Raw genomic sequence first — 13184 nt, 5'->3', positions numbered from 1 at the left:
TGTGTGTGTGTTCTGCTGCTTTGATTATTGTGCACTTGTGAACCCCCATTATCCCTTAATAAAATTGTTAAACATTATTCACTCTCCTGCAGAATCTCTTGCAAAAGCTGATTTTACGTTAACATAGACAACCAAGATCTTGCGCTTGTCCAGCCTTTTGCTAAGCCAAGAGACTGTTGTTGCTAATTCCCCACTCTAAAAGAGATTCGCACCATTTTGGATAACACCTGGTATTCCTTAGAAGTTTCCCATCCATATACTAAGCGTGGTCAGAGATGAGAGTGTGTGACTGGCCCAATGTCACCCAGCAAGTTTCCATGGGTGTGTCGGAATTAAACCTGAATTTACCAGGTCCTAGTTTGACACCTTAACCACTACAACATGCTGGGGTGGTGGTAGCTACTTTACTAATGGGTTATATGGGCTGTTGATTTCATAATGCTATGTTAAATGACCTTCAAATTAAACAGAGTGAATGAAGAGATAGCAGGAGTCACCAGTAAAGATGTAATTATAATTCTGAATTGCTCGCTCACATTTAAGTAGAATACACAGGACCTCTTCCCCCGAAGATATCCATTCTACCCTGAATCCTCTGTGTGTGTGTAGAAAGGGAGAGAATAAACAAACATGAGTCACCCTTTAATCCTGAGCAACCCTTATTCCAAAGGGAAGCATACAATGCTTCTGGAATTAACGTAGGCTGGAACTGCACAGTGCTGGACTTGGACCTCTTCTTCTAGGTCAGGGGTCCCCAATCTTTTGAGCCTATAGGCACATTTGAAATTCCAACATGGCAGGGTGGGCACAGACACAACATGGCTGCCATAGGAGGCAGAGCCAGCCAAAAAATAATTGCCACAGCTTAATCAATCATACAGTATAGATCAGTGATGGCGAACCTTTTTGAGACTGAGTGCCCAAACTGCAACTCAAAACCCACTTATTTATCGCAAAGTGTCAATAAGGCAATTTAACCTGAATACTGAGGTTTTACAGGTTCTGGTGGGTTTTCCGGGCTGTGTGGCCGTGGTCTGGTGGACCTTACTCCTAACGTTTCGCCTGCATCTGTGTCTGGCATCTTCAGAGGTGTATCACAGAGGGAAGTCTGTTACACACTGTGATACACTCTGTGACTTCCCTCTGTGATACACCTCTGAAGATGCCAGACCCAGATGCAGGTGAAACTTTAGGAGTAAGGTCCACCAGACCACGGCCACACAGCCCAGAAAACCCACCAGAGTAACCCCCTCATTCTTCTAAAGCAGGGGTGTCCAGCTCTGGTGCCCCAGATGTTCATGCCACCGCCGCCTCCCCCTCTGCCCGAGGGAGAAGGCAAGCACCTTCTCCCTCGGGCAGAGGGGGTTCCCTGCTCTGCGCTGCGGGCTCCTGCGCCGCGAGAGCAGGCGGCCCCGAGCAGGTTGCTGCCGCCATCCCCACCCCGCCCCCCCGCCCAAGGGAGAAGGTGGCTGCCTCCTCCCTCGGGCAGAGGAGGAATGGCGGCGGCAACCTGCTCGGGGGAGGGGGAGACCCGGGCATTTGCGTGCCTGGTGAGAGGCCTCCGCGTGCCATGTGTGGCACGCGTGCCATAGGTTCGCCATCATGGGTATAGATCCTTGTGCTCTGGTGGCAGATGCAACCAAAGCAACATTTTAAAAAACCTGCACAACCAATCAAGTCACCAAAAGTCAATCAGAAGCCTTGCTAGGCAAAAGCCCAACTTGGCTCCACACACTTTCTAAAAACCACATTTCTAAAAACCACATTCTAAAAACCACCTATTCTAGCTGCTTACATAGATGATACAGGCCAAGAAGCTCATCACTAAAGCCCAGAAGCTCATCTCTTACCATCTAAAAACAGCTGGAATTTGTTCTACAAAGTATTTTAACCTCACCTCTTCCAGTGTCACCTGATGTCAGGGGAGAATAAAGGCAGGAGAATATCCTACCCTTGCACGTTTTCTGGGTGTTTGTTAAACTGCAGAATGGCTCTTTTGGAATTACAGAGAAGAGCTGCATTTGACAGCAGCCACAAGGTGGCAGCACATTCTAAATATAAGAAGGGTGCAGAGTTTATAAAGTCTTTAAAAAAATAGCTTACTCTTTTTGCAAACTTCTTCTTAGCAGTCCAAATTATCACTACTGTTCTCATGCTTGGACTCCCCATGTGCTGTGATTCAGACCTGACATACAGTTGTCTCGATATTTGAACTGAAAGCCTTTCCTAAGTATACTGAATAACAGATATTATTAGTTGGTAACTGTATTACTATAAACAGTCTGTGTTGTGGCCAACAATACCGTTCAATATACAAAGTGAGTAGACTTTATCCAGCTGAAAAACCTTTATTTTGTTATTGGGAAACAAAGTGAAACCTGGGAGGAAGAAAGGAATTTCTAGAAAGCAAAGGTCTCAAGCCAGACAAGATAACAAAGGGGAAGAAAAAAACACAAGTGGAGAATGACGCAGGTTAAGGTGCTGCTGCTTCTAAGTCCCTTCTTTTGAAAACAAAATAACCCCAAACGGAAGGAAGACAAGAAGCCTCTCCCTAAAACATCCCAGCTGATTGCGCCACCCAGGACTTGCCACGTTACAAAAAGCCACTCCCAGGCAGCGATAGTAGGAGGGAGAGAGCTGGGAATTTCCCCAGTCCAGCAAAGTAATGGTTGCATGTAAGCAACTCCTGTTCCTTTGTCTGCTGATCTAACATACTTCAATCATCAGTTGCAACAAGTGGAGGGAGAAAGGGAGAGAGAGTGCACAGTACAGTCTTCTGGCTGAGCACAGTAACCTTCAACAGAGAAATCAGCACTGAATAAAACTCTCCTGCATCTCTTCATTTTGTTGGTCACTATTTCCAAATCACTCTGTTGACATCTCTTGGAACAGGTGGCTTTGGGTCACTAGCCCTACAATTTAGAAGGCAGGGAGAAGCAAGAGGAATGGATTACTCACAGGCTGAGGCTGACAAGTCATAGTAAAAGTTATTTTAAAATGCTAAGGAATAAGACTCAGGAAGCTGTTCCAGTGACAGCTTCTCCCATAAGGATAGTCAGGAGGAGAGAGCTTTCCTGTGACACAGCCATTAAAAAGCTGCTTTTCAAAAGTACTCCAGGAAGGGAGCCTGTAATCCCTGACAAAGTGGGGCAGATTCTGGCATTTCCTTATTTCACGAGCTAAGATCTGGGTGAAAGTGGGAATTCAGTTTAGCATTCTTTTGCCTGAGGGAAATATGGCATTTGTAGGACTGCAATTTAATAAAGAACCTGGCAGTTCCTAGCAGAACAGAATATCTAGCAAATCTGGACAGAGCTGAAACAGAACAGTGCATCTGCCTGAATGTGATCCTAAGGACAACAATCATTCCAGGCAGAAGTGGTGAACGGCGCATTTCTCTGTCCATGAGTTCAGCCTTCACTCAAGTTCTCTATGTTCTGGGTAGAACTAAAGGCAGGCTCCTGTCCTGTTGATCTGTTTGCAATGGGGTATCCTCCATGGGAGGAAGCAGATGGGCTAAAGTGAAAGGGCTACTGTGCAGTCCTCAACACCACAGATATACAAGCCAGTATAACAGTGCTGACTATAGCAGTCACTGAAGGAAATGCCTAGAACCTAAGCCATAGCTAGCTCAGGAAACTCTTCTCAAAAACAAACACCACCAGCCGCACTGCCTTGAGACTCCTATCATAGGCTTCTGGAGGAAACAGAGCAAATTTGACATCTGTATGCACTGTGCAGTTTAAGAAAAAAAATTAAGACACCTCTCCAGGATCTCTGACCTCTGGTCCAATGATTATTGAGATTTTAGCCAAAGCAGGTGAAGCAAACATAGGCCTTATCTATCTGAACTGGTGTCCTTCAAAAGGGAGGCAATTCCATTTCATCTTCTAGGCACTACAATCAATGTACCAGGAGCAGTTTTCCTCCAGCAGCGGTTCCCAAAGTCCAGTGCACTATCAAGAAGTGTCTGAAGGAGGCACAAAGCCTCAGACTTTGCTACAAGTGGAATCATTTTCTGGGAGCCAGACAACCTGTAGCAGCAGCAGTGTTCTGGCCCACCATCTCCCAAAAAGTGACAATCTAACTCAAGTCTTAGAATGCTCAACTGGAACACACGACCGGCTTCCCAGAGATCATCAGGTCATCAAAAGGCAGGAGAGTAAGTATCTGTCAAGAGAAAAGAGAAGAAAACAAACAGGGTTGGTACTGCAATGGTTGCAAAGAGCACACTAAAGAACTTGTATGACTATTTTGAATGCACAACAGAATGATACAGCACAACAGCACTACATTCAAGTGCAGATTTCTCATAACAGCATTGCACATGCCATGCCAATTGGGCATTATCACCAATCATTAGCCATGGCTACACATACAGAAGGAGATTTCATAGCAATAATCCCAGAAGAGTAGCTGTGTTGGTCTGTTGCACCAAATATTTTGTTCCAGCATAAGCTTTTGTAAATTAAGTAGATTAACAACCCAGTTCAATGAATCTGACAAAGCCTAGGTATAATCCATGAACGCTAAAACAACAAAAGTTTAAAGTGCCACTAAACTCCTGCCTATATAAAAGGAAATGTCTTATAATCTGTAAAAATACCATGTGCTTTTTGATAACATGGTATCCCCAGGAGTATTACCATACATACACATTTATGTGGGACTTAGGGACTACCATGTACAGGGGGAAAAATCTTTAATTTCCACATGATACATGCATATATATCAAGGGCTGGATTCACCATGGCTCCAAGCACTCTTTAGAGCAGGCTCTCAGTTTAAGTAGGTCTCTAACATGGTGTCAATTCTCCAGTTTTCTTCAAAAGTTCTCTGAACTGGGTCATTGATTAATCAGACATCACAAAAGGAGATATTGATCCTGTTCCAAACTGGAGGGAGCACTAGTATGATCCATCACATCTGCATCCTGCATTTCCTTCAAGAAGCTCGAAGGGTTATTCTGCAATATTCTCACAGCAACCTTGTAAGGTAAATCAGTCATAGAAAGAATGACTGGCCCGATTACCCAAGGAACTTAATGGGTGAGTGGAGCCCTGGCCCCAGATCTCCTCTGGACAATGCCAAACTGTCCAATACATCAAACTGGTAGAACAGAATGGCCATGTTCTCTGCACTGCAAACAGTAGGAGTGAGAGGGAAGCAACCTGTTTCTCAGGCATGTTTGTCTGCGCATCCTCAAGTACAGACTGAAGTGACTCAGTGGCTGCAAGTACAGATTGAAATGACTCAGTGGCTTTTGAAATGTGGAAATGCAGAATTCAGTTCTATATATAGTGCTCTACATTTTCTTTATTATAGTCCTATTTTACCACTTAATGGTGATTATAATGAAGGTCAGAATAGACCATTATTCAGTACAAAAATTGTTGCCAAACCATGACCTGACTTACAAGTAGCTCCGGTTTGCTTACACTGATCGAGAACAAGGAAAGAACCCTGATCCACTGAGGCAGAGTAGGACAAATGGAATCCGCCTGCACTGAACTACAACAGTTCCATGGAAAAGGCAAAAGTGGCAGCGGTGAGGCAGACCAGCCAAGTTAGCAGCTCCTCCCTGCTGGGTAAATGCTAAGATAGCGGATTCCGCAGAACTGGAATCTGTCCATCATACACAAAGGTCAGTGCAAAGAGAGGTGCAACTGAAAACACTCATAGCCAGAACTTAACATCTTACTCATGCAGTGCCTTCTGCTGGTGGATCCAAGCTGCTGAAGAACTCCCACACATAGCTTGTATCTCTGTATTTCTTGCAGATCCAGGGTTGGATTCCCACAGAGACTATTTCCATGCACAACAGTCAGCTAAAAATAAACTACTGGATCTAATCTCTAAATTTCTGGTTGTGCCAGTCATTTTTGAGTGGGTTAACACTAAAATTAAGAACTATAGATTGCTAGACCGTGTGCTAAACATGTTTTCCTTCTGCAGGATCTTGTCCTCTAACTGAACTTTGATCTCTGCCCATTCTGCTCAGCCTCCTCCTCCAGGTCCCCATGCAGCAGCAGCTCCTGCCAGGGGCTGAGCCAAACTCACATCATCATTGCCATCAGCCAAATCCTGGGCTGTTTCATCCTCCATGTTTCTAAGCAAGGTGTCTGCCCCTGAGTGACAGAGGATGGCAGCAATGGTAGCATCTTTCCTGCCTACAGCCAGGTGAAGTGGGGTGCAACCGTTGTACATCTGAGCATCCACCTGGGCTCCCATTTGCAGAAGGTGCTTCACAGCCACCTCATCATGGTTCTCCACCGCTAAGTGAAGAGGCGTCTTTCCACTCGTACCATCCTGGAAGTGAGGAGAGAAGAATGTTAGATCACACTCCCATTCAGTCTCTGAATCAGAATCCGAAAGGGTTGGAGTACCTCCATACTGACATGAACGTAAACCATGGAAGTCTGGCAAAAAACAGACAGGCGTGAGAGTTATTGCCCCGGGAGTACTACTGCTGTCCAACACCGACAACCTGAAATTGTTTCTCAGTACACCAGTGTAATGGGACCAAAGGTTATTTATGAACTGGTCAGATTACATCCAAATTTGTTTCTAGAAAAGCTGTACTATGTGACTTGGAACAATTCAATCAGATCCAGTAGCTTAGTGAATGTTAGTCTGAACGGAAGTTTTCTGATTTTTACTGGACAGGCATAGGAACAAGGAGCCATGCAAAGTTCCAGCTCCTTAAACCCTGCTCAACCCACCTTGAGAATTTACCACCCGTGGCCCACACATTTTCAGTATTAATCTTCATAGACACAATAGGAAGAACGTTCTTCAAAGTTAATGCTGACAGTTTTCAGAATGCTGACATTTACATTCAATGCACCAAATTCTATATGTGTGTCACCAAAAGCACAGCATGAATGTTGGCTTGACATACCCAGGATGTGCAGTTCTGCCAAGTGCCCTGGGGCTCAGCCATACCTGAACGTTTATGTCAGCTCCACTGTTCACCAGCAGTGCCATCAGCTGCAGATTTCCTTTTAAGGTGCTGATGTGCAGGCAGGTGAAGCCTGAAGAACAAGACAAACCAAGGAGTTGTTAGAATCTGAGCATGAATACTCTCAATAGGCACATAAAGGTCAAGGTCAAGGTTATCCTCTGTGCAAGCCTGGGGTCATTACTCACCCATGAGGTGATGTCACATCACAACATTTACTAGGCAGACCATGTTTACTGGGTGGTTTGCCTTTGCCTTCCCCAGTCATCCACTCTTTACCCCCAGCAAGCTGAGTACTCATTTTACCAACCTCGGAAAGATGGAAGGCTGAGACAACCTTGAGCTTGCTACTTGAAACCGACTTTTGTTGGGCTCAAACTGAGGTTATGAGCAAAGCTTGGACTGCGGTACTGCAGCTTACTACTCTGTACCCCAGGGCTCTTCCCTATGTGCACATACCTCACGCAAATGCTGATACTTCTTACCTTGCCAGTTCTGGAGCTGCAGATTTTTCAGGGATCTCCTATACTCCAAGGGCTTGCCAAAGACTGGCTCTTGCTGTTGTAGCAGCAGCTGGGCACACTCCAGACTCTGTTGCTCACAGGCCAAGTGTAGGGGGGTGTTTCCATTACGGTCTTGTAAAGCTGTGCTTACTCCTTTCAAAATTAATTCTTGCACCACATTAGACTGTTGCAGGTACACAGACAGGTGTAGTGGGGTCTACACAGGAAGAACAATAGTAGTTCAGAAAGAAGAAAGAAACAGGTACAGAAATTCTGCTGTGGGTTTTCCATGACTGCACTACAAAAGTTCAGCATTTGGTAGTGGATGCCGAATTCAGAATCCTGGTAGTCTCAACTTTCATGTAAAGAAAGCATGTGAACAATGTCTAATAAAAGTCTCAGAAGCCAAAGGTCAGGGGCTTAGTAGACGATGCATTAGCTCAGTCTGTTTTCTGCGCTGCTTCATGCTCCTTCTCCTGACTAGTAGAAAAATCAATGGAAAATATAGGTTTTTCACTTCATTTTTGCTGGCAGAATTTGGATTACTTTGGTGAAGATCCCCCACTTTTAAGAAACAAATTATACAAAGCTTTTATCAAAATCAGGGATGGATATCAGTTTTTTGTATACCTGTTTGGCTGACGGGCAAGGAATGCTGTAGTTTCTGCACACCACCTAGTCATATCAGGTACCTCACAAATAATAAATAAAACAAGCATCCTGATAGGCACACTTGCAAGTAGGACTCCATGTGTCCTGCTGAAACATATCTAGATGCAGATGCAACTTCTGGTTAACAAAATTGATGATGAAGAGGAGGAGTTTGGATTTATATGCTGGGTTTCTCTCCTGTAAGGAGTCTCAAAGTGGATTACAAACCCCTTCCCTTCCTCTCCCCACAACAGACACTCTGTGAGGTAGGTGGGGAGAGTTCTGAAGAACTGTGATGAGCCCAAGGTCACTCAGCAGGCTTCATGTGTAGGAGCAGGGAAACAAACCTAGTTCACCTGATGACAGTCTGTTGTTCATGTGGAGGAGTGGGCAATCAAATCGGTTCACCAGATTAGAGTCCACTGTTCTTAACCACTATACCACATTGGGTCTCACCAAGTTGAGTCAGAGAAGGTGATGCATGTAACTAAAGCTCAATGGCCCAGTTGAAGAATGTCCTGACCATGGATATGAGAAGCAGTGAAACACATGCCAAGGAAAGCCTTCCAGATCAGCAGGATAACAGCTCTGTGTGCGCTGCTCACTTGACAAGACAGCAGCAAGAAACACAAGGAAAATGCACATCTAAGGACCACTAGTCAGCTTGCTGAATAATCTACATCCTTACCATCTAGAAGAGGCTTTTCTTTCACTAAAGTTGGAGTGAAGCCACACACACATACACGCACCTGGAATAAGTCATTCTGCATCTCCAAGACTTCCTTGGGCAACTGGGCAATGCAGCAGAGTGCTACCGAGTCCATACAGTGGATGATCGCCAGGTGCAGCAGCCTGTACAGAAGGAAAAGGGGATTAGTCTGTGCTGTAGTGTCCAAGTAATGCCAACCTACCATTCTCAAAAACACTTTAAAAAAATCCAGCATGCCTGAAGAACAAGTCTTTACCCAGTTCCTTGTTTGCATGTCTCCATTGGAACAAGTTATTAAATACATTCGACTATAGACCAAACTCAATTAGACGTATGCAGGCAAACAGTAGTCATGTCTCTTCCTGAGCAGCTTTGCATCCTTGCCCCTTTTCACAGGATGGGCAGGCCAACAAACACTTTACACAGCAAAGGAGTTTGTCACTTGCAATTAGCCAACCACGTATTTCCTGCTCAGCAGTCAAGGAGAAGCAGGCACCTGCAAACATGCTGAGGGCCAAATTAATAGTAACCAATGTCCCACAAGCTTAATGAAAACCTATCCTCACAAGCCAAGCATAATTCTGCCATAACTTAAAACTTGGCATTTATGCCAAAGGTAAACCCAGAAGAAACACCAGGGCCAATTTTACTTTCTTAAGATCAAGAGACTTCCACTTTCCTAATGCAAGGCAGGAAAATATGAGGCTCAAATCTAAGGATGGGATCTGTAGACATTAGTCAAATCCTCCATCTTTGTGTAGAGTCTAATCTTAGTTGAACCAAGGGGAAGAAATGGCACCACTCAGTTTTTTCAGAAGTAAAATAACTGAGCCACCAATCAAGACATAATCATAGTTGGATTGTAGGAACCAGAACTTATTGTAACAACCTTCTCAGCACATGAGGGCTGTGGTTATCTCAGATACTGTCTTCCTGCTTTCAGCAAGTCACTGAAACATTCAAAAGTCACAACTGAACTGTTTGCTAAAAGCCGGTCTGTGCTGACTTCAGCATGTGGTGTCAGCACGCACACAAGCCCAGTGAGTGGGAGATACAGGTAGAATTTCCATCGGGATTGTCTACACAGAGTAAAGAGCAGAAAGCCAAGTCCATATGGCTGTATCACACACATAATATCGGGTACCTGCTATTTACTACAGGAAGTGTTGCCAACCTCCAGGTGGAGCCTGGAATTCTCCCAGAACTGCAAGTGAACTCCAGACCATAGAGACTAGTTGTCCCAGAGAAAATGGCAGCTTCAGAGGGCAAATTGTATGATATACCACATAGATCAGGGGTCCCTAACTTTGAGCCTGTAGGCATCTTTGGAATTCTGACACAGGTGCATCCACAACATGGCTGCCACAGAAGAAAGGGGCAACCACAAAGCAATGTCACAGGAGCCACATACTCAGAGAAAGCCTAAGTATACAGAAGAGGGTAATTTTAAAAAATACATTGGGAAAGAGAGAATAAAATCAACTGTGGTGGCAGTTTCCACTGAAACATTATTATTTTAATCTGCAAAGCGAGTCAGATCTCCAGTGTTCAATCAGAAGTCTTGCTGGTCAAGAGCTCTATGTAGCCCCACCCACTTTCTTAAAGTATCAGTGGGCACCATGGCACCCACAGGTACCGTATTAGTGATCTGAAACATACATTCTAGGTGGAAACCTTCCCCAAATTCTCCCCTCCACAGATACCATCTCCACACCTCCAGGCATGTCTCAGGCTACAGTTGGCAACTATAGAGGCAAACAAAAATGCTCTCAAGATCCTTGGGATTAAAAAGTAGGCAAATGCGCAAATAAGGCCTCATTTTAGAGGCGTTTCTATCATAGCAAGATCATTAAATTCATTCTATATCCACAACCTGAAGGAACACTAGAATTTCCCCAGTTTCCCCCTCTAATTTCCAGCCACTATTAAAAAAAAAAACTATGGCCACAGGGCACTACAGTGTAAGAAGAATGTTGACAAGTTGGAATATGTCCAGAAGAGGGCAACAAAAATGGTAAGGAGTCTGCAGATCAAGTCCTACAAGGAAAGGTTGAAGGAGCTGCGTATGTTTAACCTGGAGAGGAGTCAACTGAGAGGTGCTAGTCATCTCTAAGCATTTGAAGGGCTGTCATTTAAAGCATGGAGTGGAATCGTTTTCTGTTGCCCCAGAAGGTTGGATCAGAACTAACAAAATGAAACTAAATCAAAATTAAATAAACAATGGAACACGTTTCCTCAGAAGGTGGTGGGCTTTCCTTTGGAGGTTTTTAAGCAGAGGCCACATGACCATCTGACAGCAAGGCTCATTCTGTGAACTTAAAGCAGGTCATGGGGAAAAGGGCAGAAAGGCACGAGTCAGTGCTCAGCTCTTGTGGCCCTTGTTTAATTCCTGGGATAATGCCAATCACTGTTTGGGTTCCAGAAGCAATTTTCCTTCAGCCCAGATTGGTCAGGGATCCTGCAGGGATTTTTGCCATCTTCTGGGCATACAGCAGGGAGTATGTGGGGGAAGGTCGTTGTGAATTTCTTGCATTGTGTAGGGGTTGGACTAGATGACCCTCGAGGGTCCCATCCAGCTCTATGTTGCTAAGCCACAGGAGCTCTGATGCAAGAGATAAAACATACTGGAAATTCACTAAAAGCAAGAGAGAGAGAGAGAGAGAGAGAGAGAGAGAGATAACTTCCTAACTGTCACAGCTATGGAAGTTAATGTTCTAAATGTGCCCTAGAGGCTTAAAAAGGAAGAAAGCACTTCAATTTTTAAAAGATTCTGTACAATTTTAAAATGGAAACTCATTGTCTGTCCTCCTCATTCAGACAAAATTTCAGAATAAATGCAAGATGCACCAGCATCTACCAAGTCATCTAAACAGAACCTTCTTTAGTTAGCACCAATATTTGGTAGGGGTCCCTCAGTGCCAAGTTATTCAAAATTATAGTTAAAAATGGATCTTTAAATCTGGAGAATCATTGAGACAGGTCATGATGAGCCACATCTGCATCCATTGCCTGTCTATAAAGGGGATTTCCAAGGAAGCAAAAGCAAGGGATGTGGGAGGTAGTACTGATAGCCCTTGGAAAGAAGGGGGAGGTGGGAAAGAAGAACTCTGAACACAGGCCCACCACAGATCACCCCTGTTGCTACAGGAAGCTGCGGCCCCATGAGTGATTTGGAAACTTCTACACAGGCCATTGAAATCATAGTAGCTAGACTTTACAGCAGAGAGAACTGCACACTTTGCAGCCCAGACAGAAGAGTGTCTGTGGCTCAGCGAGCAAGCCTAGGCCCCAGGGGAAGCTCCAGGTCACATGGGCATGGGGAATTTCCCTACCCATCAAAGCAGTAGCCACCCACAGTTGCCTCAGCAACAGCTGGGGGAGGGCCAAAGAAACTCACCCACAGCTGCCATAGCCAGTGCAGGGCTGAATGCCGTTTAACTCTCCCAGGCCAAAGCATATGGAAAATGCATTAATTTGGGGAGAAGCTGGCTGGCTTGTTCCTGGGGCTCATTTTCACTATTTGGTCTCTGATTTTATAGGGCTGAATCACACCTATCCCTTCACCTAATTCAACCATCTAGGGCTTACTGGCATGTAGCTGCCACCTTTTTAAACTGGTCTAACTCCTCTGGTTTCAGTGGGAAAATTTAGCAAGTGAAATGTTCTGGTTGGTGTGGAGATGGAAGTGGTGCGAAGTTTCACCTGCTAAACGTCTATGTATTCAATTCATGTTGAAGGCAACGGAACATAATCCTCTCTGCCAGTTTTTAGAGTAAGAAACTCTTCTTCTGAATAAACACTTGACTGGGCTGCATAGTGTGGTTAAAGTTTAATGTCCGGGGGGGGGGGTCTTCCCCTGTAGCAGTTTGTACAATATCATGTTAGCAGCCTTTTGGTACACATTATATAATGTGCTGCTAAAGTTGTTTTTGTTTATAATAGCTGCGTAAAACTGCATGGAGCCATGGATGTCCTTCTGAAACAAGACAGAAAGCATGATAACAGCAGAGAGATTTATGTTAACAGTAGTGGGGGCTGTTTGGGGAGAACATTTCCATGGATACTTCTGTCCTGTCTGGGCTCCCCCTGCATTTATGGCTCTGATCTTCATTCAGACTACAATGGTGACCAGAGTACATGTAAACGTGAAAACCTCTAGCTCTAGGTGGGAAGTACCCAGTTGTAAAGTACCCTCTGATGCTGAATGGAGTTTACTCTCTGCTGGTCAGTTTCACCTTCATTACAGATTTCTTAAGCAAGTTATACAGTGTAGATGTAGGCCCTTACACCAGTTTTTCACTGCAAAAGTTACCACACATATTTAGCATTAGTCCCTCCTGCCTACCCTTTCCTACATTAG

The 13184-nt window shown here is 44.6% G+C and overlaps 1 protein-coding gene across 1 annotated transcript in view; it reads right to left on the bottom strand.

Annotated features, from left to right (window-relative positions):
- Positions 1–2332: 2332 nt before the first annotated feature.
- NFKBIE (NFKB inhibitor epsilon) overlaps positions 2333–13184 on the bottom strand; it is a 37443-nt gene continuing 26591 nt past the window's right edge. The window contains exons 2-6 of the mRNA XM_048482949.1: positions 8865–8967; positions 7447–7681; positions 6946–7034; positions 6061–6309; positions 2333–4170 (exon numbers count right to left, since the gene is read on the bottom strand). Coding sequence (XP_048338906.1) covers positions 4105–4170; positions 6061–6309; positions 6946–7034; positions 7447–7681; positions 8865–8967 — 742 coding nt within the window. The 3' untranslated portion in view covers positions 2333–4104. The remainder of the gene's footprint in view (positions 4171–6060; positions 6310–6945; positions 7035–7446; positions 7682–8864; positions 8968–13184) is intronic.

Source organism: Sphaerodactylus townsendi, linkage group LG01 (genome assembly GCF_021028975.2).
Source record: "Sphaerodactylus townsendi isolate TG3544 linkage group LG01, MPM_Stown_v2.3, whole genome shotgun sequence".
In the NCBI taxonomy this organism is placed as follows: Eukaryota; Metazoa; Chordata; class Lepidosauria; order Squamata; family Sphaerodactylidae; genus Sphaerodactylus; species Sphaerodactylus townsendi.
The sequence above is the reverse complement of the archived record's forward strand: the minus strand, read 5'-3'. Positions and strand labels throughout refer to the sequence as shown.